Below are 25,916 nucleotides of genomic sequence, written 5' to 3'. Positions count from 1 at the left end.
TTTAGCTATTAGTTATTACTGTGCAAATATTGGAAGAAGGAAAAGACGACTGTTATGACACAAAAATTACAGTCTTATTTCTGTATAGCAAAAATAAAAAAGTCACTTACTAATAATAATCGTTATATATTAATTATTTTATTTATTATCAAAGTTTACTGTATTATAAAAAATTATGCCCCTAGAGGGTTAATAGATATTCAATTCAACGTGACGTGACCTAGCATACAATGAGCGGAAGATCACGACGCTTTAAACTTTAAAGTATATCTACCTCATTTTTCAAACTTTAATCAATAGGTACTATGCTAGAACATGTTAACAGATACATTCATAATGATACAGGCAGATAATTACTGTCATTATCGCTGCAGTCGAGATAGCTGCAATATTTTTAAATCCAGAGTAATATTTAGTTACACAGCAAAGTTATACTTTGTTTTATGACTAAAAATACTAGAATTTTATAATTCTAACATAGATACCATTTCTTGACAGGCTAAATAACTAGTTAACAATTCATCATAATTTGTTTTCTTTCCACACAAAGATAACTTACGTTCAACATAATATATTATTTATACAAATCACAAACTGTTTTGTAAAGCATGTAACATGTTGACAAATTACATATTAGCTTTCCGCGGTGCGAGTGCAAACGACGCCAACCCCGAGCGGTGGACGTTGTGGCAATGTTCACATTAGCTCCCATTCTCGTGTTATTACCTAATAGTGGAGATCCTTTGTATAAATAACAAGTTTATCTAAAACTAAGATTGTATGGCTTTATTCAATGTTATTTTCAATACAACCTAAGCTGATCTGTCTTCCAAAATTGGACACCTATATTATGTAGTTTCAAAAGGGTTAAAATATGCGTTGCACGAAGAAAGGTTCAAATCTAGACAAAGTAAACAGATTCTTTTAAATAATTGAAATGAATTGTATGACCAAACTTGGAATAACGGAATATTTTAGTCGAACTCACCTACCTAGAAACGCTTCCTTTTCACGTTCATATAAATATTTATTGCTCTTCAGGCTTACAGCCACCCCTGTAACTGAATTGTTTCGAATAAATCATATTTTTTCTAGGTAGGTAATGAATTTTCTGCTAGTTTCTAGATTAAATTTATGTATCGGATTGTATTTTTAATATGTGTATAGAAGAAAGGAATTAAATATTTGTTGCGTAATTAAGTAACAGATCGAAAAAATGTTTATACTTATGCGACAAAAACTTAAAATACAATTCCGTTTCAGTGATGGAGGCGCTCCCACTGCTTAGCGACGCGGTGGGTCGCGGGCTGCTGGTCCGCGGTTGCGCGGGCGCATAGTGCGGCGCGGTGGCGGGTGCGCGCGGCGTTGCGGCGGCGCATGCACGCCACTGGCCACACGGACCGCTCGGGCGGCGGCGGCGGCGGCGGCTCCTGGCGCCTCCCGCCCGACGAGACCCTGCAAGTCGCCGACCCCAAGTCTGCCAAGGAAGAGGTATGCCCAACTTATAGACACCTATAAGTAGATATATGTATAATCTTCGACTCCAAGTATAAATGGATAGAAGAGTGTGTACACATTTCTGGAGCTAATTTTATATGCAATTGAACTTTTAATTAATAGATAGTAGGTAGGTAGGTAGGATAGTACTTATCATCCGTATACAAATTCAAACTGCAGAGATTTTTGCTATAAGACGCAAGTATTAATTTTAACTTCAGCTCTATGTTTGCTACTATTCAAACAACCCCTTGTCTCCAAATGGTACTAATCGTTATTAGCAGATTAGATGGCTAAGTCAAAAACTTACCAACAAACAATAAAGACGTAAATTGCGTCGTACAAATGGTCTTAAATGGGAGGCTGAATCTCAATTTTCTTACAGTGTCGCCCCTGCCGCGTGCTGATTGCCTAACCACTAAGTTTGACAAGAGTTATTTCCCCTAGGCCTTAACTTGCCAGATTTCCTTACTGCTAATCTTGAACAATACGAAATTATTTGATATATCTTATAAGACTTCAGGATTTTATTGAATGTCATGCAATCTTGTAGCCAAAATTAACTTTCTCGTGGAATTTTTAATAACATGGCAGTTTTGAACGAATTTTCTCGGTCAAGATATTATCATTGATGATGATCATAGATAAACAGTGCGAAATATTTAATAATGAAAATATTTTAGGATCTATACCCCGGAGATGGACACAATTGGCGAAGCATCATATTCTCTTTGATGGTCATAAGTTTCGTCATCGCCGGAATCGTTACAGCTATCTATCTATTGGGGTAAGTTATTCGATATCAAATAAAATATTTTCTATTTTCATAACATGTTCGTGAGATCTGTATCTGACGTCCTTCAGTTAAAAATTCGAGCGGTTTTCCAGGAATAATATTGCAATTTCAGTGCATATTTTGTATGATTTTAACAACCTGCAATGATAAATTTCTCTCTCTTTTTAATTCACCTCCGTGTCCACTGCAATGCGACGAAGTTAACGTTACTTGTGACCGTTGCATTTAATAAATGGCATCGTATATAAATTCTATTTGGCCGGTTTCCGTTACCGGTCTACCATATTTCCTTGGCCAACTTGCAATATCCGAATAGCCCAAGGTATTCAATTCTGGTGACAAAGAGACGCTATTGCATGCAAGATCGCGTGTGATGCCTTCGCTGAACCGTCTCTTCATGGCAAGGCGTGTCAGTATTTATGCGTTTTAGAATACAATTTAAAGACCCTCAAGTATTGACTGAAAATAATGCTTTTAAGTTTTAACGTTTCCGTGTTTTCGGCTATAATTCTTACTTGAATCAACCAAATTTTACTTCAACTCGATTTTTAGGAATGCAAATTTTTAATTTACAGACGTAACGTGAACTCGATTTCTACTGATTATCTACAAAATAAGGCATATTAGAAACGTGCTGAATAAGAAATTATATTAGATACAAAAAAACATACAAAAATAAAGTAATCGAACTCAACTTTACATAGTATTACAGCATTATTTAGAAATGCTGATTTTATTTAACCCCACAAACTAAAATTTATTAGTAAGTTGTATGCGGACGCAACTCTACCTATATAGAGACATATCCCTTGCAGGATCATTACGAAACTAAGCCAATTATCGCTGACATTAACACGATAATAATATATTTAGATATGTGGACGAGCTGCTATACTGGTCCGGTCGTCGTATGCGCTTGGACGAATTCCTCCGCGGTGACCTGGCCGGCGACCGGCTGCCCACTACCTGGGTCAGCTCGCACCAGCTCGTGTACCAGGCGGACGACGGGGGCCTGCTCGCGTTGGACACCTTTAACAACACCCTGTCTGTGCTAGTCACTAACCACACTTTGGTAAGTCAATTGTCGAGTGCACAGAACTATTTACATCCAAAATTTCTCGCGTTAAACATCTATACTAGTCCGGATACTTTGGTAGGTAAAGTAGGGTAAAAACTATTGAAAGCTTTGTTTGCCAAAACTTATATGTTTCAAACTTGTATAATTAAATTAAACTTAAGATAAATTATAATCACGTGCCTAAACACTAGATAAAATATGATTCTGATTTATTCCCGTGAGAGCTATTTTCTATTCTAGATACCTTTATAACATTGAATATAATATAAAATCTTATCAAATATAATAAAGCACATGCAACGTCATGGCTAAAAATTGTTATGCATAATGTTATTTTGATGTACATTGTACACACCACACCATAAGCGTAGAAATACTCTTTTTTATGTTGAACTTTATAATATTAGTAGTATAACTCATATTCCTATCCCGTCTAAATACTATTAGTCAGGACTCGGAACACCTGTGCCAAGTTCAAAATTGAATGTAGGTATTAATGGTTCTATTGAATCCGATATTGGTTATAAATATTCCTTAGTGTCTACAAGTATGATTTAGTTTCTACAGTTTTTAGTGAATCATTTAAAAATAGGATCTTATTAACAAACTTCTAACGCACAAATATGGCAGACCCGGACTGGGGTAAAAAGCAAAATAAACCGTTTACAATAAAACTAACACATATTATTTATGCTTCAAGTTAATTTCATTTCAAAAGCGTAAAGAATGATGTATCCTATCCCTTGTAGCATAAAATTAAAAACTGTAACCTAAGAACCGCTAAACATCTTGCGTTAATTATAAAATATTCGTTTACACTTAGCTCATTTGAATTTCTCGGGAGCGATGCAAAACAATGCAAATTCAATTTTCACTACGTAAATTGCTCGTTACTTCAACTACCCGCTTCGCAAAGTGATACGCCTGCCTTCCCAATGATTTATACCGGCACTCTATCATCTTATGTAATTACACTCTCGTCTTCTCCAACAAATTACAATGTGCATAACTTTAAATCATATTCCATCTTATTAATTATTGTATCATACATTAACCTAGGAAGAGCTGCAGATTATGGAAAACAGACTTTGAACGCTCCTCTTATATTTATAAGTGCATGTGTGCCACGTACACGTGTCAAAAGTGAAACTTCTTTAGCAAGATTCATAGATACCAAAATCCTCGCCTTATTCTATGACGTGACGGTATTGCCATGAAATTTCACTCTCAACGCGCCTAAAGAAGCTTCACTTAAAAAAAAAGCGACATTACCCCTCCAGTCTCCACTCACCAACGGAATAATCCATTAAAGAATATAACAACTCAAGCCTTACGTACTCATCGGTTAAAATAAGATAAATGACGCTTTAAACGAATTATATGGCGCGCATTTAAGATAACGGATGGCACAGCTTAAGCTGTCTATAATTATCGCCGACAATCTTATCCACAAACTTGAGACACATGAAGTTCTACAGCCTCTAATTATTGAGGTCGATTGAGTCGTTAACCCAAGGAATATTATCAGAAATCGCTTCAATTATTTAACTTGTAGAGTTGATTCGTTTAAGACCTTTTAAATGTTATGTCATGTTCTTATAGATGAGATTGTGTGATTAATAAGATGGAATGTGTAAGAACCCAAAAATGTTTGTATGATTACGTTATTTAGGGAATTCGTGTTTAAAAATATTATATAGCACACAAAAGCGCTAATTTTATTATCTTTTTAACTGAACACGTCGCAAAAGCTCTCAGGTGTAAAAACATTTTGCTTAAATTAAATACCTATTGCATTTAGTTAGTTTATTATTATATGATTCAGTTTTTTATTTAAATAAAATGAAAATATTTTTGACATTTTTACAGAGACAACTTAACGTTCGCGGCTACCAGTGTTCACCAAACTTACGCTATGTTCTCTTCCAACACAACATTAAAGAAGTGAGTTGAATGAATATATTTGTGTTTATTGTGATTTAAACTTTGGTCATCTTACGAAGCAACCGCTACTTATACTGACGAAGAACTTACATTGTAATCTTCAAGGGTCTTACCTTTCTTTAAAATTACAATGAACAATAAAAAAGCCATTAAATTTTTCCGAAGAACGCAAATAATATTTCCCGGCGCGTTTTTTTGTTCCATAAGCAATTACGGACGTGTTTACTTTAATTAAGAATCATTAATGAAGGCGTTTCAAGCACGTAATTTTCTGTTTAATTTACAGGTATACAGGCGGACTTTTACGGCGCACTACACCGTTTATGACGTCACAAATGAGTGAGTCGCTTGGTATTTAACATTAAGGTGCTCGCAACGCTCGTGAACTTCATAAACCCTTAAACAACTCATACGTATCATAAATTCTCTCCCTACACCGTTTTGTCTTCATCATATTATACAATGTTAACGTAACTTGGCAAATATCAATATCGTGGGACTGAAAGTGTTATGTATGATCTCGTTTTATTTTAGACATAACCGAGACACATATTCGTAAAAGTTTATATCTTCGCAAAAGTGTTAAAAAGTTATATTTACTAAAATTAAGTTTATAATGCATTCGTGTTGTGGTTTTTCCAATATAGTAATCAAATTTTATTTTGTGTTCACTTAGGTAATTAAAACTAAATAGACATAATATTAGATAACTAAAATAAAATAAATTTGTACTTCTATACTACGATATAACAACCGACTTAGCTCATACTAATTACTAACTAATTAATGGCATAGTTCTTACGAAGGCAGGGCCGTAAAAGCTTCGCGCAGCTTCATTGTGATTTCACATCGTCTAGTATTTCAATAATCCTTTATTGCATCATATTCATACATTTTAATTAAGCTTCGCATTGTTTTGTAGTTAGAGCCAGCTTTGAAAAACGCCAGCTCGTAATTAATAATCTTTAAATAAACCCTAAGTATGAGAATTAAAAAAGTGCATAAATAAACTCCGCCCTCGCATTCTTCGATATTTGAATAAAAATTATGGCGTGCAACTGAATGAAGCTTTTATCCAAACGCTCAAGGCAGTTCCGTTCTGAAAACAAAAGAAATTTTAATCATCAACACTTATTTAGATGGAAACGAGAAAAATAATAGAAGCGTTTAAACTGTATTACGTAGGTACTTACTACTTATGTAGGTTTCTTTATTTGATTAGATGGTGTGTTTTGAATATTATATAAGTCTGAAATTTGTAAGGTTATATACCTAATATTACCTATATATAAAATGTATGTAGTATGGTTATATAATATTTTTACCATACCTAAACCATTTTAGAAATGAAAAATAAATGCGGTAAGGTATAAGAAATATTTATAGAACAAGGTATTCGTCAAATATATTCATATTCTCACCTAAATAAAAAGGAATTTTAATGACGTCTCAGCATTTCTTCACGCGAGCTTTGTTTTTCTTTTGATGACGAAGATTACTTCACGAACGAATTTAATTAAACTGTCTCTTAAAAAAAAGTACATTTATTATAAAACAAAGTATTTTAAAGGCTTTAAAGTTTCAGGTTTCTTCAGTTAAATGCTTGCGTTGGGGATACCTCGTATCTTACAAAGTAGATTTATGGTCTTTACAGCACCTCTACAGGGACTATTCTCGACGGCAAACATTTATACTTCACTAGAAAATAACTTTGTTTTGTCCGCGTAATCCGTGTCCGACAAACTTCTTGAATATCAAAGCTACAAAGCTTGTTGTTTCATAGTTTAAAAGCATTTTAGCAAATACACTTTAAACGAATTTAAAAAACGCTGCTGTTGTGATTTTAGTTGAAAATATATTTTGTTGATAGTTTTTGGTGTGTTTTCATTTTTTACTTCAGGATTATAGGAATAGTAAAATGTAAAATTCACGGAAAACATAATATGATTATCCCTGAGTTCTTAAATAAGTTAATATAAAAACAGAAGAATAAATGATTATTTAGTACCTACTTATGTAACAAATTGTCTAATAGTGTTTCTTTGTTTAATTTCCTATTAAAGCCTTTCAATTTGGACATTGACAAAACGGACCCAGAAGAACTTACAGGAGCTTACGACTAACTTATAAGCAAACCACCACTATGAACATTTTTGAATAAAACCTTAATATAGCTTATTCTACCACAATATCTAATAATATTATTCATCCTCAGCCACCACATCCCGTTATTCGGCGAAGGCCAAGGCAGCTGGGAATGGCAGCACGCGGCGTGGCTCGGCACGGAAGGGGCGCTGGTTCTCGCGGCGGACAACGAGGTGCTGGCCCGGCCCGCGCCCCCGGCGAGAAGGGCGCCGCTCCTGCGCCTCACCAAGGACGCCAACCCGGGAAACGTGTATAATGGCGTCTCGGATTGGTTATATCAAGGTGTGCTCGCAATTCGTGTCTTTTACAGAGTATTATAAAATTGTATATTTATTTGGGTTTTGTTTTTAGTCATTCGATAGTGGTCTGGAAAAGGGCACAGGATACCTTAATAATGGGTAGGTAAGGAAATAAAGACGACCACGCAATCTACAAGAAAATGCAATAATTTGCCAAAATAATCCAAACATTTAGAAACACGATAAACACTTGTAAAAACAGACGTTAATTCAAGTAAACATTCATAAACACGGCTTTGAATACTTGCTACAAAGTTGCAAAGTCTACGGGCGAATAGATTAAGGTCTTGCGGCTAGATAGTGCAGGTTTCGAGTGAAAATATTCCTTATGCAAACAAACTTGTTGCTCCAGCGTTCCGATTACGGTCACGACATGCACGATATAGTTAAACGATTTTAAAGGTAACATTAATTTTTATTCGACATAGGTAAAGTACTTGTTAACAAGTTGTCGGATACCTACTTGAGACTGGCGTACAAAAAAATAAATAAAAATAAAAAGAATACAAAAAAGATTCATCTAATTCCGGGTTGGAAAAGCTAATAGAAAAGTCCTTTACATATTATTTGGGCACGATCTGGGCGTACAAAACATCCGGTTCGAACACGTAAATTTTATCTGTACCTTTCCGTGCAAAATCGAAGTCAAGCCTACGTAGCAGAAATTGTGCGTTAGCGCTCCTATATGGTAGACTATTATGTGAACTTTGCTATAAAGATTGGCTAGTATTAAATGAACTTTGCTTCTAAACGTTTAAATATATTTTTTATTGCACTTTATAATGTTAAAACTTGTGCTACGAGAGTTGAATTGACGCAGGCCAATTTACTTATACCCAAAATGATAAGATACAAATACAATATAATCTCGAATTGTTTCTAAATCTCCTTACTGTCATAACAGAGGAGGTGACAAAAACCGCATCAGCAACCTGGGGTTCGTCCGACGGTGCCTTTATTATGTACGTCCGCTACGACGACAGCCTGGTGTCGGAGCTGCGTCTGCCGCGCATCTCTGAAGGCATCGGGGGTGCGGTGGCAGCGAGGTCTGGCTTCCTCCTGCCAGCGATTAACAACAGCATCCCGAATGTCTACCCTGACCATATAAGTGTTAAATATCCTACGGTAAGTGTTCTGCTAATTAGTTTCTTAATGCACGAATTGATATCTAAATTTTTTTTTAAGCGATGCCATGAGGATTTTTTTTTAATCTCTATATCATATTTTGTTATCTATTAAGAACTTTCTATTATAGAATTAAAACCAAGTTATTTAATTCAAAACTCTTACTACTAATTATAAGTTAAACATAACAACTCATAGTACGTTATTACATACACTCACCGGCACGGAATCTTGGCCACTGCAAATTTTTGGGTAAAATAGCACTATTTCTTTTCTATTACAAAATTCAATAAAAATTTAATCAAAACTAGTTACTTTAATGTTTTTACTAACTTTAAGTAATAATTAGAAGTTTATAAGAAGTACTACCGCGTAGATATGAATTAAACAAGAATTTACGCTTTTCTTGTGAAATTTAAATGATTTCTTAAAAAAATACACAAAAATTAGAATGAACGTTTCCATAAAAAAATTGAACCTTTTAATATAGGGTGTTTCCTTCTCTTTCCTTAAACACTGTTTGCATCCAGTCTGGCATACTCTAGAAGACATTTTTGATGTCCACTTGAGCTATAGTGTACCAAACGGCCCCAGCTGTATTTCTAAGCTTATCTAACATTGGTGCTGGGTTGGAATCGAACTTAATGTTTCTTTTAAGCATGTCCCAGATGTGTTCTATTGGATTAAGATCCGGGCTACGAGCTGGCCACTCCAATTTTTCAATAATAACCTCTTGAAGGTACTCTTATACGCATCGTACGACACGCGGACGTGCGTTATAGTGTATTAGTAGCAAATTTTCTTCACTGATAAACCTGTAATAGGGCTGAACATGTTCCTGGAGAATTTCCTCAATGTACCTGATCAAATTTAAGGCATTATCTACGATAACTAACTCCGTGCGAGCATCGGAACTTATACCTCCCCATACCATTATTGACCCTCCATGAAAAATCGCAGTTTGAGTGTGGTGATGGGTGAAAACCTCTCTTCTCGTCTCGTCTATACTGACTCTTGGCTATCAGAAGCTCGTAAAGTGCCTTAGCAGTCATCTGTAAACACCTCACGAGCGCACTGGCTGTGGGTCCAGTTTTCATGTTCTCATGCAAAACGAAGACGTGCTTCTCTGTGATGTCTGAGGAGTTCTGGACGGCGTGCTGGTCTGCAAACCTTCAAATTAACTTCCTTCATTAGTCTTCTCACCGATTGCTCACTCACATTTATTATCCTGGTGTTTTAGAGCCGGTGGTGTATCTCAAAAACTGTCAGAAAGCCATTTCTGAGTATCTCTTGAACAATAAACGGGTCTTCTCGAGCTGATGTGCACCTCATGCCTTCATTTCCTGGTATGCACGTGTAGCTACCAGTCTCCTGGTATCTTCTCCATGCATAGTGCACCGCTGAACGTGGTATGTACTGAACATTAGGTACTTTACGTTGCGGCAGTCATTGGTCTAATATTGTGATGGCCTGAGCAGGTTGTTCAGATGTTAACGGCATTTTTTATTGTTTGTTATGATCATTGACTACAGTACAACAATAATAATATCTTAAAACGTCATAAACGATATCGCAAAAAGTTTTAAACGAACAATTCGTAACTTCGGCTTAACTGCACAAATCACAAATTTCGAGTAACTCTTAAAAAGTGGTAAAAGATTATTCTCAAACTTAATGATTTCTTACCATAAAATTAAACAAATAATATGTTAACATATCTGCATACAAAAAAATCGTGAAAAACACTTCAAACTTTTTTTTTTCGGCAAATTTGTAAGTGGCCAAGATTCCGTGCCGGTGAGTGTATAAATAGTACAATCTTTAATGCTAAGTAAATTTCAAAAGTAGGATTTAAAAAAGAAACCTGCCAAGTTAAGACCAAATTATAAAGCCTAACATAAATGAGAAAGTATTTCGTAATAACGAGCCTCAAAACCCACTAGAGGCGAGTTGGCCACTCGGCGAGGCCTTTCTGGATAATTTGCAGCCACAATAGCGACGACTTTGAAACTAGCTGCCAACAGCCTTCTTCACTTGACTGAAAAGTAGTATTTTGTATGAAATGAAACTATAAACTATACGAAAAGACGGAAATGTAAGATGTTGGCAAGTGATCAAGTTCTCAATGACGAATAGCAATGTTTTATGTGCAGTTTGATTATATCGCTGTTCAATCGTCATGGGATTCTTCGTCGTCATTTCTTGATTATCTTATATTGTTACATACTACTGGTAGTTTGCATTGCTCTATAGTCTATATTATGCATAAGGCCAAATTTATGATAACACATTCATATTAAGGATGAGGAAAAGATTGTATGAGAAAATTGTTATTTTTTCTTTTATTAAAATTAATTATATTTTATCGATAACTATATTTTTCAGAAAAACATATCAATTAAGTTTAATTTAAAGAACGTTTGATAAAGTCTTTAACTTAGTCTTTAAAAACTTTCTGTCTAATTTCAGCCTGGCAGCTCGATCCCGAAAGCTAGACTGTGGATAGTGGAAGTTCAAAATGTAACCTCACCACCTCGGTGGGAGGTAAAACCTCCTAGTACTTTAGATGGAATGTAAGACATCAAGTATTAATGTTTATGTATTTCCCTATTACAAAAGAAAACAAATGAGTTATTCATGTGTCTGTCTTTTCAGGGAATATTATCTCATATCAGCCCAATGGGTGGGCAAAGAAAACTCGCATGTAGGTGTAGTGTGGATGAATCGAGCGCAAAATCTTACCGTATATAGCAGTTGTTATGCACCCAATTGGACATGTACTGAGGTAAAAACTTAATAAAATATATTGATTATACAAAGGAAATTAAAAAAAAAAGTATTTAAAAATTATATAAACCTAAGATAACGCTAAACTCACGTTAAACATTTTCAGACGCATTCAGAAAAAGCTACAGATGAACCCTGGCTAGAAGTTCACCAAAAACCGGTCTACTCTGAAGACGGTAGTGCCTTCCTCCTCTTAGCCGCCGTACAAGAAGGCGGGGGACAATATTATACGCATATCAAACATGTGGATGTGTTGCGTCAACGTATAGCTGTACTCTCACATGGTAAAGTGGAAGTCGCTGAAATCCTGGCGTGGGACCAGGAGAACCACTTAGTGTATTATTTAGGTAAACATCCCGTTTTATACGTTTTTGTTGCCTTCTGATAATAATACAATTTTCCGTTAATCTTATTTTCTTCATTAAAGGTTTAGACAAAGGAAAATTGTACATACCTAAACTGCATCCTGATATGGTCAAGGAATCAAATCAAATTAAGTATTTAGATTGATTGCAAATGAGTGATTTGTTGGAGTACTGAAGTTGCGATTTTTACTAACCCCCTTAGACAGGCTTGCTTAATAGTTCTTCCCGTTTTTCCATGAGGTTCATTTCCCTTTTTATCAACGTGGTCTTGTTTTGCATCATTATGATTTGAAGTGTGTGGTTTCTCATTTTATTTTTGATCGCCTACTAGAGACATGTGCAAATCGAACGATATTTTTACAGGTAGTGCTGATAGACCAGGCCAAAGGCAAGTGTATGTAGTGCGAGATCCAAGTTACGGAGGTGGAAGTAACTCGGTTAGAGCTCGGGCAGAACGTGAGGAGCCACGTTGCCTTACTTGTGAATTAGCAGTTTGGCCTGCACGTCTACATTATGCTAATTGTACATTTTGGAGTGCCACTTTTTCTCCAGCAAAACCTAAAGTTGGCATAACGCATTATGTATTAGAATGTGGAGGACCAGGCCCACCTTTAGCGGGACTCCATGATGCTAGAACTCATAAATTAGAAAGAATATTATATGACACGAGGCCTTATAGGTAAGTAAATAACTAAATATATACTTTAAAACTTACCTTTTGGGTATGATTAATCATCATTAATCAATTATTTAATTCTCTTACAGATCTGTACGATTACGTGAATTAGCCTTACCCACTCGGCGTTCATTTGATGTGCAATTAAGCAGCGGTTCAAAAGCACGCGTTCAACTGTTATTGCCTCCCTCTTGGCGTGAGGAACTACGTGACGCCGCGTTTCCAGTTCTTGTCCATGTGTAAGAAAATATAAATATATTTAAACTTATACGATATCTTGAAAAGAAGACGTTAAAATATATCAACTGTAGTGCAGAAATATTAACTATTGAACGTTGATAGAAGTTTCTCTTACTCTATCCTGTTTGATATTTAATCTACCTAATATTGTTCATCCAAAATACTTTTGTCCTTTAACAATTCTTATTATTTTCTACCCTGTGTCCAAAATACACAAGAACAATGATTCTATAATTTATAAACAAATATCGCCAATTCGTTTCATTCGTTATTAAACCAATATCATAGAATACATAATAGTAGCTAAACGCTACCAATATATCACATGTTCCAGCGACGGCAGGCCCGGCAGCCAGCAAGTGACGGACAAGTTCGTGGTGGACTGGGGCACGTACATGTCGTCGCGGAACGACGTGGTGTACGTGAAGCTGGACGTGGCGGGCGCGAGGGGGCTGCCGCGCGCGCTGCTGCGGGGCCGCCTGGGAGGGGTCGAGGTGGCGGATCAGTTGGCTGTTATTAGGTGAGGAATAAGCTGTGGGAATAAGTCAGAGAATATTCTGTAAATAATTCAAAGCCAATTGTATTGGCCACTCTTAGAAGGTAGAGTCGATGTTCGAAACTCTTGGTCACTTGCATCACTTCTAGTCCAATACATTCGTCACTGTCCCGTGAAAGTGATGACATTTAAATTTCTTTTTCAGATATTTATTAGAAACCTTTAAGTTTTTGGATGTAACGCGAGTGGCCGTCTGGGGCTGGGGATATGGAGGCTACGTCACCTCTATGTTACTTGGTTCTCAGCAGGCTACTCTTAAATGCGGCATTGCTGTTTCACCAATCACGGATTGGTTATACTACAGTAAGTAAAAATAAACTATTTAATTTAAAAAGGGTTACATCTGTATTTTAACATAAATAAGAAATATTTGTTCTGAATGGCGTTAAATTTTTCCTGGCGGTTACCAAGAACTTTAAAAATAGGCAATAAAAATTTTCCAATAATTTGAAAAAATATTTGGAAATTTGCGATTAATTCATAACATATTTTTCCCGACGTTTCTATCATGACTATTGACTATTTCTATCTAATATGAAAAAATATTCTAATGAGAAAATCCTTGTGGTCATATTAAACTTGAGCTGAATTCTCCAGATGCCGCATTCACGGAGCGCATCCTGGGCCAGCCGTCCGTGAACTACAAGGGCTACGTGGAGGCGGACGCGTCGCAGCGCGCGCACCACGTGCCGCCGCACGCGCTGTACCTCGTGCACGGCATGGCCGACATGAGCGCGCCCTACCCGCACGCGCTGCAGCTGGCCCGCGCTCTCACTGACGCGGGGGTGCTGTTCCGATATCAGGTATACTTTAGATGTTACACGAAGCTTCACTTGCATGGTCAAAGGATATGACATGGGAATGAGATTTCGGTTGAGAAATGAGAGAATGAGGGAATGAGATTTTCGGTTGGAGATGGGTTTGAGGTTTAAAATAACCTTTCGTCCGACTGAGCTCCACTTTGCTTGGCTTCTGTTTCTGTGTAGTTTTAAAAAAAATGAACCTTATGTTATAAATATATGAAATGTCCATTTCATTTCATGATTTTACGGTTTCACATCGAAAAATAATGCGTTAAATTTTAATCAGTATGTTAAGGATCACAATTGTGATCACAGTGACTGGGTACTATGCTATATGAAGTTATTAAATTATTCTTCTTTGTGTTTCAGGTATACGCAGATGAGGGCCATGACCTGAAAGGTGTCATAGAACATGTATATCGGTCTATGGAAGACTATTTACGCGAGTGCCTATCTCTCGACCCAGAAGACACCAAGCTGCCTCCACCCGATAGATAATTATCCGACTGCTGTAATCTTCGATAGAAATAAGTTTTATCTAAGAAATAAATCTTCTTTATATGCAGAAACTTAACATCTTATTTGCAGAATATAATTAAATTCGTACTCAGCAATAACTTGTAACGTATCAATTACCAAATATACGTATAATGTTTTGTTATAATTTTCTTTGTAAATATGTACAAATAGTGCTTTATAATGTGTTCTCCTTAATTGTTTTAGCTGGTTAAATTGACTGTTTTAGAGTAATATGTGAAGGCTAATTGTGATTAGAATAGTGAATAGAGTCGGTTCTATAGCAGTGGATTGCATGACATGTTGGAATGAATAAGTACTAAATTAGTTTTGTTATAAGTTAAATTACTAAATTAGAAACAAATCGAGCTAAACTTATAACTACTTAAATATTATTCCTATAAGAAAATATTTCGTCGTCGTTTTAGGAGCTTAAGACTAATTACATTTAATTTTATAAATATACCAAAATAAAAAATGAAATTTGAAAGACATGTTAATTTTTATTGTTATTTATATGTTGAGTGTTTACCGACTTATATGAAAATATTAGTCTGTTACAGAAATACAAATCTAACGAAAGAGATTCCTCATGGCTCTTGGATCCTAAAGCTTTTCACTTGCACTACTATATCGTCAAATTAGTATAAATAATTTGTGTACAACCTTAAAGGGTATAAATTAATAACCCCAGAACTTAAGCGTGTTTTCTTCCTGTATATTACTTACTATAAGAGCTCTTTTTTGATATACTTGTGATCATATTAATGCATGTAGCACCTCGAGCTTCTTCACTTAGGCTTTATTCCATTTTCTACAAATTATCGCCTGAGATAGGATTTCTACACTTCTTATAAAATAAGGTCGCTTATAAAATAATTATCAAATTTTTGGCTTTATTTCCCAAGAAATAAAAATGTATCATAAAACAATATTTTAAAACTCGTCATCAATCCAATCACGATAATTAACAATGAGCTTAACTTTTAGGAAATTCTAGAGCATTTTGAAGTTTTAATAATTTTAAAGAATCCGTTTTTATTATTTTAGGAAATAGTTACTGCTATTGTTAACGTTACCCCTTGTGCTAAACAAAAACCTTAAACTGTTATAATTACATCAATTTAAGGAAATTTGTAATGTTAAGGGAAAAAGTGTCCTTGATCATACTCGGCTTTTCTGTCAAATCATAAATAGGTTTTCCTCTTTTATTTTGTAAGCTAAACCATAAAATTAATAAAGTTAAAAATTAAATACAAATAATTATAACTAAATTTGTAAAAAAACATTTGTTAACTATCAATCGTTTATGAAGAATGAATGTGTACAAAGTAAATTACACATTATGCCACGTGTATTTTGATCTATTATAGTTCACCTTCAAATTCATCATTGTTAACCCTAGAACCACAACATTGGGTCATGGGTGACCCCACGCACACGTATTTTTATTTTAATTTAGCGAGTTTTGCACCTATAACATTGTGCATCTAGGTACCTTCCGTAATTGGTAATCAGTGGCCCGTGACGCATGACGGGCCGCCCACGCCCATTAGGTTCGGAGATATAGCAGTTTGGGGTCGCCCGCGACCCGTGTTGTGGTTATCGAAACTATTTTTTTGTGATTATTTTTGTGTGATTTCACGTTTATTTCACGAATAGTCTTTCAATATGGCCTCAACGCCACGAGCCCTTGAAAGTAATGAAATTGAGCAACTTTTGGAAGAATATGAAGGTGAAACCTCCAGTTTTTCGGACAAAGATGGATCTGAAACTGCAGAAAATGAACACTCCGATGAAGATGATTTGTTTGATGTTGAATCTGGATCAGATGATGATGATGTTCTTCTGTCTGATTTCTGTATGGGCAAAAATGGTTATACTTGACGAAGAACTCCGTTCACTGTTCCTAATACACGCACTGCAAGTAGAAACATCGTGATAAATCAACCTGGTCCTAAAGGTATCGCACGCGACGCCAAAACCGAGTTAGAAGCGTGGAAGCTATTTTTTCCAGACTAAATATTGGATATTATTGTGATGCATACCAATGCACAAATTGACAGACGTTCTGAAAACATAAAAGAAATTCATTCTAAGACAACAGTAAGAAAAACACAAAGGTGGCCGCTAAGATTTTTCTACGGCATGCTTGATGCTGGAGGTGTAAATTCCTATGTAATACTCAAGGCAAACATTCGCAGGAGTAAACTGAAAAGGAACTAGGTACTTTCTAAGAAACCTAATCCTTCAATTAGTACAGCCCTACGTGAAACGCTGCCTTGATGAGGTCAAAAATTTGCCCCAATTTCTTAAAGTGATAATGTTTCATGGTTTGGGAGTAGATGACTAAAACAGTGCTCAGGTAGCCCAAGCTCGATCAACTTCAAGTTCCCACTGCTATTTATGCACTAGAGCCAAAGATAGGAAGGGCAGAGAGAAATGTGTAAAGTGCTCCAAAAAAAATATGTGCACAACACAGGTTACCTATTTGTCACTATTGTATCTAGATTTTCAGATTTGTACTAAATTTTTTTCCCTTAAACATTCCATTAATATCCAAAAAACCTTGTAATAATTGTTTAAATTTATTAAAGTTTAATATTTTGTAAGTAATCATTTTTTTATTTTGGGGTCACCCAGGACCCATGTTGTGGTTCATTTAATTAAATTTGGATGTTGTAGTTCTAGGGTTAACTTTAATTTAAAGCAACCCCAGATTGGTGTGTTGTTGACATGAATATATACCAGTATACTTTTTTTGTATATACATCATATAATTCTTTAAAATCTGCTCTAGAAAAAAAAGTGCCGAAGGAAAAAGCTACGTAGAATGTCGACGGTCTATAGATAATGTTGTTAATTCGGCAGTAAATGTATTTGAATAATTAAATAATTATTAGGTAACTCGTTGTTGTTGTATAGATATGAATGTCTACCAGTATTTGTTAAGTGTTATCGAATAAATTCATAGACGCATATCGTACATTCCATGTTTGTGAAGACTGCCAATTTGGTCTAAATTTTACAATTAAAATACCTACGATATGTCGATGAAATTAATTTCAATTGCCGTAATGGTCTTAAGGATGCTGTGATTCTTCTATTGCGTAATTTTACCAATATTGTATTAAAATATATTAGATAAATTATAAAAAAATGTAATATCTTCATTTTACATATACGTAGGGCCTAGGCAGATCGAATTCGTTGTAATTATAAAAAGTAAACTAAGATTAACGTTACTTTAGATATTTTGAAATTCTATGAAACAATTAGACCGGACTCTCAGTGGAGTTTCGTTTGCAAAAATCGCGGACCTAAATCTGACTTCTGATATATATTGTATAGATCCCAGACATCCTATAGACAGATGTTGCCAACCAGTTTTGTGGTCCCCCTGCCCGCACCCCGGTAATTAAATATGGCATACAAAGAAAAAAATAAAAATTTCCAAAACATGCCGTGTGGGGTATCAAATGAAAGAGCTTATTGAGTAGATCACGAATATATAGAATACTATATACATTTCTTACACTTTCTCTAAGATTTTTTAGAAAATTTACGAAAATGGTCCATTTTTGAGTTAACTTTAAACCACTATAGATTGAAAACTCATGAATATATTTTTGAAATTATTATTTTAAATAATTAACAATAGTCCATTGTTTACGATTCAATATTTCGTACAGTGAAATAGTTGCATGGGGGAGTGGGGGGAGCATTCAAAGATGGCGAGTATATTTTCAAGTTCATATAGTATATAGTTATTTTCATCAAATCCACCATATAGCTCACTTATATTATATTACGAACTATTGAATCATAAACAATGGACTATTGTTAATTATTTAAAATAATAATTTAAAAAATATATTCATGAGTTTTCAATCTATAGTGGTTTAAAGTTAACTCAAAAATGGACCATTTTCGTAAATTTTCTAAAAAATCTTAGAGAAAGTGTAAGAAATGTATATAGTATGCTATATATTCGTGATCTACTCAATAAGCTCTTTCATTTGATACCCCACACGGCATGTTTTGGAAATTTTTATTTTTTTCTTTGTATGCCATATTTAATTATAGATTGTCTAATCTAAAAATGAACGCCCCTCCACTGTGTTTACGCTCACATTCAAAGTACGTGTATAGACGCAATACACACAAATTGGTCTGCCTCATTGGTCGTTCAGTCCTCCAGTCCTGTCCATGCCCGAACGACAGGACCAGTTGGCCAACTAGTGCATAAATGACGCGATGCACGACAGAACGGACGTGTCATTCCGTACATAGCGCACTCTTCCCGCCATACAATGCTAGGCACCTGAACTGATCGCCCGATTAGTTGACAAATCAGTGCGCGAAAGTCAAAGTTTGCAGTAGAATCGCCGCGCGCACACATATAAAAGTGGTTCAATAATTATTTGTCCTCACACATTGAAACAATTAAGTTTAGTGGAAGGGCGTTCATTTTTAGATTAGACAATCTCTACCGGGGTGCGGGCAGGGGGACCACAAAACTGGTTGGCAACATCTGTCTATAGGATGTCTGGGACCTATACAATATATATCAGAAGTCAGATTTAGGTCCGCGATTTTTGCAAACGAACATCTCCTTAGAGCCTGCTCTAAATAATAATATTGATATTTGCTTTATTCACCATAAATATATGACAATGATAGACAATATATATTGAAGTCTACGTATACATCACACAACATATGAAATTTTATAGATAATATAATACGAGAGAGTTTGGAAACCGGGTGCTTTAAATTTTACATCATGTTAAATAAATTGATTTCATTAGCAAAATCTTTTAAGTAGATAGTTATAGTTGGTTAGGTACATCGTCAGGTTAAAACGAATAACACCATTATTCATTTAAAATTCAAGTGTTTTAAATTTGGATGATCAGTAAATGTATCTTAAATAATTGATATCAACAAAACAATATTATTATTATGATATTCATAAGAAACTGAGAATAACACCAAATACGTTCATTAGAAATATGATAATTAAAATTGTATACCATGACTATTAGAAAATTGACATTTTGTTTTGCTAAGCCTTCTTTCTTTTCTAAACGTCCCTTAGTCTTCCAATTATTAGCGAATGCTTCCAGACCATAGAAATAATGGTTAAAACAGGAATATAGGAACTATGTGATGACTATGTCAATTATTTCCTTACTCCAACTGATCAGCTAAAATTGTATTTCAAATTTTAATGACGTCTCGTCTGATTAATTAGTTTAGGTTCACCCTAGGTTTCTCGGAGTCTAATGGATGTGTCGTATTCAATGTGAGTAAATGCAGTGTCGTTAGAGACACTCATGCTTAAATTTACTGTACTCGACAAAGACAACACGAATCTTTATTACCTAAAAAGGATCAGAGATATTAAAGAAAAGGAAATATTATTCTCGACCATCTGGATTCGTAATTATCTAAATCTGGGTTATATCGATGAGTACAGTTAAACCTTAAGCAGGACAAAATGTACCTTTACACATTGGTAACTTTAGAATGTCGCAAATTGCTCCTTAGTGGTTAGATTGATGGTATGGACAATGTTGAATACAATAATAAATAAATAAACTATGAGTAAAGCTCCTATTCATTACTCGGTTATTCTCATCAACTGACTCTTTTAATAATTAAGCTTAATAAACCTGAAAATAAAACGCTTATTATTGTGTTCAATATTGGCGCTTGATTGAAATTGAGGTCTCTAATCTCTATAAATTATATGTTAGTGTTAATCTTATTGTCTCGTTTAAGAGTTGCAGTGTTGTATAGTTTCATTTGTAAATTCTAAGATTATTCTGTTATTAATGTAAATTTTCTTTAAACAAATAAAATTTTCATAATCGTTCAGGGTTGAATTTTATTTACCTAATTGTACATTTCATTGCAATATTTCAGTATTTCTTATTTATAACAAATAGTAGAAGCAAATAAACCCCGGAATATTTCATCTATTTATTATTTGCGCGACGTTGAGGACTAGAATTTTTGCTCCACATTTCGATACTTCTGAAATATTTCTCCAACTGTTCATTTTTTGATATCGAATCAAATGGAATGGAACTAGCATTGCAAGTTGTAGTACTGAAAGCACTGTCAGAATTACAATTCGAATGAGATAGATTGCGCATAAGCTCATAATGCGAAAAGTTCATTGACATCATAGAAGCAGTATCTGCATTACTAGCTGTTGTGAGGTTGTCGTTGAACACGCTCCCAGCAGTACTCCGGCGAGAGGGGCTTGTATGAGAGCTGCTACAAGTATATTCATTCACAAATTTAGTCTTTTTTATTCTCCCAAGAGCCAAATCTAATGATCTAACTGCTTCGTTCACGTAAAAAGATTTACGCTTTGCAGGATCGCTTTTTAATTTCTTAGCGGCTCCACTGGCCAAAACTTTTCCTTTACTTACAGAAGGGGCTTCGTTATTGGGTACTTCAACATTTTTCTCCATTGAAAACGGAATAATTTAGGAGCTAAAAGCGCTAGAAAATAAAATAAAATCTAGGCCGTACACTCAAATTGTCATGGCATATTTGAAATGGTCAAAAACAAGTCAAATATGACTGCTGATAATATATCATACAAGCTATTAGCTAATAGCGCCATCTATAAATATATGTAGAAACAACGTCGTATACTTCATGAAAAAGCTTCATCAACCCCATCATTCGCGAGTGCCCCATTGAAATACTTTCGACACAGAAAACACTAGATGGCGTGTTAGTTGTTATAATTTAGCACACAAGATGTCGCCTATGTCGCTGTGCACTAGTTTTCTTCAGAACTTTACATAATATTTTAAACTTAATATTTAATTCAACTAGGTAGGCTCGCCCTGATTCTGGATACACTTTTTAACTTTTAAACTTTTCATTAACTACCTGATTGAATCATAGAATCGAATAGTAATTATTTAATAAACCCATATAGAAAATTATGTGTAGGTATATATTCAATTGTTCAAAATTTATTTCAGCAAAATTTATTAATTCTAAGCAGAGTTAAAACACAAAATATGGTAACAATTTAAATAATGGTTTGCTCAAATAACTTTCTAAATCCACAAAAATTTTGAAATAGAGAAAATTCTCGAAATTAATAATAAATAATAGAGCGATTAGTTTCCTATTAATAGACAGAAGAGCATACGCAAAACAAATATTGAATCAAACACATTTACTATTTTTTACATTTTTATTAGAAAATTTTTTTACACTATAACTATTTTCTATCCTAGATATTCAGCTTGTATTATCTTTGAAGGTAGATAGGAATCACAGAGCGCTGCTGCTGATGACGCTAATGCTTCTATCTCTGCCTTTACTCCACTGTCTAGCATTGCTTTTAACTCTTGCTTTATATGAGAACCTGAAATCAAACCACATCAATGCGTCTATAGTCCTTCGAGTATTTTTTTTCCTTAATATTTTTTTTAACATAATATTTTATAATTTCGGTTTTCCGTTCTTACAGACAGAGTTCTTAATTAAAAAAAAAATGTAAGTATTGTAATTTGAAAATCATATAAAAAAATTAAATTCTTAAAGTATCTAAAGAAGGGAAGAGTGCATACTTTTTTACATAACATTATCATAACATAGCGGTGATCATATCGTCACCAAAAGCAGTTCCAAATTAAAATTAAAATATCTATACCCATAGCAGTATTGAGATACGGTCTAGCCAATAAAGATGCAAGTTTCCGTTTATCCAAAGCGGTAAGAACAAGCCGAGATGCTTTCGGGGCCAGCGTCATGACATCCTGGTGCCGAGCTCCTAGGAGCAATAGCTTGGGACACGCTAGCGATGACGAAAGGTGGGATTGAGCCTAGGATATGTGAAATGGTACTTTAAAAATGTATTGTTGTAAGTTCTTGTTGTGTAGAGATGAAGTGAAAATTTTATCTTGAAACTCTATCGGAGTATGAGTTGTGTTCTACGGATCCTTTAAAATGTTATTCTGGCCAGCTGGCCAGTTACTCAATATCTGTGTGCTGTTTTGTGTAGCTAGCCAGTCAAAAAGAAAAAAAAATGTGAACAAATAATATTATATATTGCAATAGTGATAGCAGTGACTCTATCAGGAACTAGCATTTCGACAAAATATTTAAGCTTTTTTTAGAAGTGGGTCAAATTAAATATGATGAAATAGATAGACATCCTCGAATATCGAAAATTCGCTTTAAATTCATGATCACTTCTTGTTTTTAATTAGCTATTATTAGAATGGTATATGCTTACCAAGGAACCATATTTGTACGTGAGAAATATTTCATAACCGTGCGGATCAGCATCAACAAGAGCTAGTGCTTTCAGCTTCAATTCAGATACAAGTCTACATAGCAGTTGTCGAGTGCACACATCGGGGTAACCTTTACCCTATTAAATTAACCCAAAGTAATTACGTTTTTAAAGATTACCGACTTCCAAATGATTAAAACTTACGGGTCGGAAACAACAATTTCTAATTATAGACACTAGACAGTTATAGATAAGAAAATACATTTCTTTTCCAGGTTTAGGCAATTTCGTATAATTATTACCCAGTCACCTTTTTGTGCGTAGGTCATGGACTAATAGAATATTAGGTTAATTAGAAGCAAAGTTACTTGTGATTTTTTAATGGAATTTGAATGTTTTTATTGAAAACAATAATTCCAGAAAGAACATTACATAGAGAAGAATCAGGTTATATTTCTAGGCAAAATTTACCTACCGTTATTATAATAACTGGGCGTAACCGGACAAGTGCACCTTCATCAAGTAACTTCTGAAATACAGCGTCTTTCTCCACTACTAGAATGTACTTCGCAGAAGTCTTGAACTCTTTTATGTTTTGAATATCTTGGGGTACTAATGTACCTGAAATAATGTCATACAGCTTTTAAATGCTTTTCTTCTATATTTTTTAATTTATAAACAGATATTATATATTATAAACAGAAGTATTGTGGAAAAGTGTGTACTGTGGTTAAATAAGTAGGTAGGTACCTAAAAAAATTGCTTCAAAAACATGTTATTTTGATCTTACCTCCAGACGTTGAACAATCAGTAACAGAACCATCATTGTTAACTATTTTTAAAGGTCCCGCTATAAGCCCTTTAGCAGTAGCGACTATACCGAGGTCCCAAGGTGGACATTCCAGAAGGCAGCACACATCCCTAACTCCTATATCTAAATCCCCTTGATTCCTGAATCTAGCCACGTTTTGATAATATAATTCTCTGTAAAAATTCTTAAATATCGTCAACAAATATGTTTAATTCAACCAACCAGGCATATTTCAATTTTGTTCTATTACTTTAACTAGGTACATATTATAGACAATTATTTTCGTTTCTACTCGTACCTTCTATTTTTCCATTAGTCAGAATTTATTCGAAAGTTCACAATTTTTCTCATATAACTTATATTTAATTTATGTTTAACAAAATACTTAGAAACTCATTCTATTAAACTAGTGATAATATTAATTACCCGCAGTTTATTTAATTCTATACGAGTTTAACATATGTGCTATTAACTGAAGTCTAGATAATGGATTACTACTAGATATTAAAATGAATGTTCTAGAATAGTTGTAAATACCTCCTTGTGACTGTTAAGTTTTTCGTTATAAGTTCATGAACTCTGGTTAGAACAAACACAATCGTATTGAAACGAGATTTGTCTTCAGCCCTTGAATATTGTATGGTAGTAGTTTTAGCAATTTCTAATTCTTTTAATGTAACCCTAAGAGAAAAATATATAAAAAAATTACATACATTACGTATGCAATATTAAAGTACCTTGGTATAAATTATAGTCCTTACATAATTACAATTTAAGTATTCTATAACGTACTAAAGACGAAAACATATTCGCTAAAATATATTTTATGATTGTTGTGTCAGACACTATCTATGTTTGGAAAATACTTACCTATCAAGATCGTAAACACAGTTGCTCCACAATCTTTGGTTTCTTATTATAAGTTTTGGAGTGTCACCTTCTTCTGCGCGTTTATTTATATCTCCAAGGAACGTTTCTATTTTCCTAAGGATGTTCTTTCTATTATTGTACGTTTCCTTTATAACATTATCCAACGACTTATCTAAAAAAATATTATAGAATGCATTAAGTTGTAACGCTAGCGGTTGTGTGTATTTAACAATAATTTATCATCTTTGCAGCAGTGCCTTACGAATACCGTTACCGTTTTCAACTGGGGTCTGTTTCAACAATTGATTAACCTCTGTGAAATCTAGTTTACGTTCAGGTAATAACACCGCCTCTCCTAAAACTTCTTTTGTGTTATTATAAAATAGCTTATCGATTGCTGCGACTAACTTGGGATCCTGTTTAAACGGTCCGGAATTTACAGCTAAATCTATCTTCAACATCAATAGATTTTTATTCATTAGATCCATTCTGAAAAAATTCGTTGTCTCTTATAACCTTTAAAAATCAGTATAGCTGACAAATAAATCCAATAGAACTTTATTAAAACGAACGGCGGGCAAAAGTGACGATGATCCTTAACTACCTATTGGCGAGATGTTTATCGACCGCAAACAATAACAGCTTCACAAAACGGAGCTCATAAAAGGCCACGAGACAATAGAGCAACTTCTCGAGTGTTTTTACAACGAAGTCGGCCAAAGAAGCGAACAGCACAAATTCATCGTCGGTGGCGCATCCGACTTGCGCGCTCTGAAAAAATGACACAATAGATATAATCGAGAGATAGTCGGGGCAGGCGTCTCGAGGAGCAGATGACACGGCGTGACGACCTCACAAAGGGCGTGAAATGACGTCATAATAGCCTCGAATTATCGCCCCCTCTTGTCTCAGGCAAATATTTAACAGCAGCCCTGTTTTTTGTCCTTCTTCTGCAGGATCATAAATAACAGTGCTAAGGTAGACAAATGATGCAAACCGTTACCGCAATGCTTTGTATTCCGTGACATATTGAGTTGATGTTTATATGTCTTATTATGAACCTGTGCGTGAATAATGGTGTAATTCAAACTTGATTATAATTAATTTACATAAAAAAACGTGTGATACCA

General features: G+C 34.7%; 2 protein-coding genes across 3 annotated transcripts; one reads left to right on the top strand and one right to left on the bottom strand.

The window, feature by feature from the left end:
* The first annotated feature begins 1,322 nt into the window (after positions 1-1,322).
* Positions 1,323-16,225, top strand: LOC149490656 (inactive dipeptidyl peptidase 10). 2 transcript variants are annotated; one of them, XM_089706898.1, is made up of 17 exons: positions 1,323-1,491; positions 2,181-2,284; positions 3,167-3,365; positions 5,241-5,315; positions 5,602-5,654; positions 7,531-7,742; positions 8,664-8,884; positions 11,354-11,457; positions 11,540-11,669; positions 11,778-12,018; positions 12,099-12,168; positions 12,404-12,715; positions 12,802-12,951; positions 13,287-13,472; positions 13,654-13,811; positions 14,106-14,311; positions 14,681-16,225. In XM_089706898.1, the coding sequence occupies exons 1-17, from the start codon at positions 1,378-1,380 to the stop codon at positions 14,807-14,809; spliced, it is 2,664 nt and encodes an 887-aa protein (XP_089563024.1). In that variant the 5' UTR covers positions 1,323-1,377; the 3' UTR covers positions 14,810-16,225. The 2 variants fall into 2 exon arrangements, with proteins under 2 accessions (XP_089563024.1, XP_089563015.1); XM_089706889.1 differs by lacking the exon at positions 12,099-12,168 and having other exon boundaries at positions 12,400-12,715.
* A 5,867-nt stretch (positions 16,226-22,092) lies between these two features.
* On the bottom strand, positions 22,093-25,393 carry mei-W68 (meiotic W68). Its single transcript, XM_089711081.1, has 8 exons — positions 25,061-25,393; positions 24,787-24,958; positions 24,454-24,597; positions 23,896-24,089; positions 23,581-23,726; positions 23,106-23,243; positions 22,521-22,692; positions 22,093-22,232 (listed from the first exon to the last, which is right to left on the bottom strand). Exons 1-8 carry the CDS (start codon positions 25,272-25,274, stop codon positions 22,093-22,095), a joined length of 1,320 nt encoding a protein of 439 aa, XP_089567207.1. The 5' UTR covers positions 25,275-25,393.
* Between the last annotated feature and the right edge of the window lie 523 nt (positions 25,394-25,916).

This window comes from Colias philodice, chromosome 2 (genome assembly GCF_061535455.1).
Source record: "Colias philodice isolate Cphi_HAF_F1 chromosome 2, ilColPhil1 Martin Lab GWU primary, whole genome shotgun sequence".
NCBI lineage: Eukaryota > Metazoa > Arthropoda > Insecta > Lepidoptera > Pieridae > Colias > Colias philodice.
The sequence above is the reverse complement of the archived record's forward strand: the minus strand, read 5'-3'. Positions and strand labels throughout refer to the sequence as shown.

Bases quoted from the DNA above. Each gene is read 5' to 3' on its own strand.
- mei-W68 (XM_089711081.1), bottom strand. From the start codon at position 25,274: ATGGATCTAATGAATAAAAATCTATTGATGTTGAAGATAGATTTAGCT. The intron at 24,090-24,453 runs GTATTTACAACT...GAATTTTTACAG, and splicing joins AACTTAACAGTCACAAGGAG to AGAATTATATTATCAAAACG. The intron at 23,727-23,895 runs GTAAGATCAAAA...ACATTATTTCAG, and splicing joins TGATTGTTCAACGTCTGGAG to GTACATTAGTACCCCAAGAT.
- LOC149490656 (XM_089706898.1), top strand. From the start codon at position 1,378: ATGCACGCCACTGGCCACACGGACCGCTCGGGCGGCGGCGGCGGCGGC. The intron at 3,366-5,240 runs GTAAGTCAATTG...ACATTTTTACAG, and splicing joins TAGTCACTAACCACACTTTG to AGACAACTTAACGTTCGCGG. The intron at 14,312-14,680 runs GTATACTTTAGA...TTTGTGTTTCAG, and splicing joins GGGTGCTGTTCCGATATCAG to GTATACGCAGATGAGGGCCA.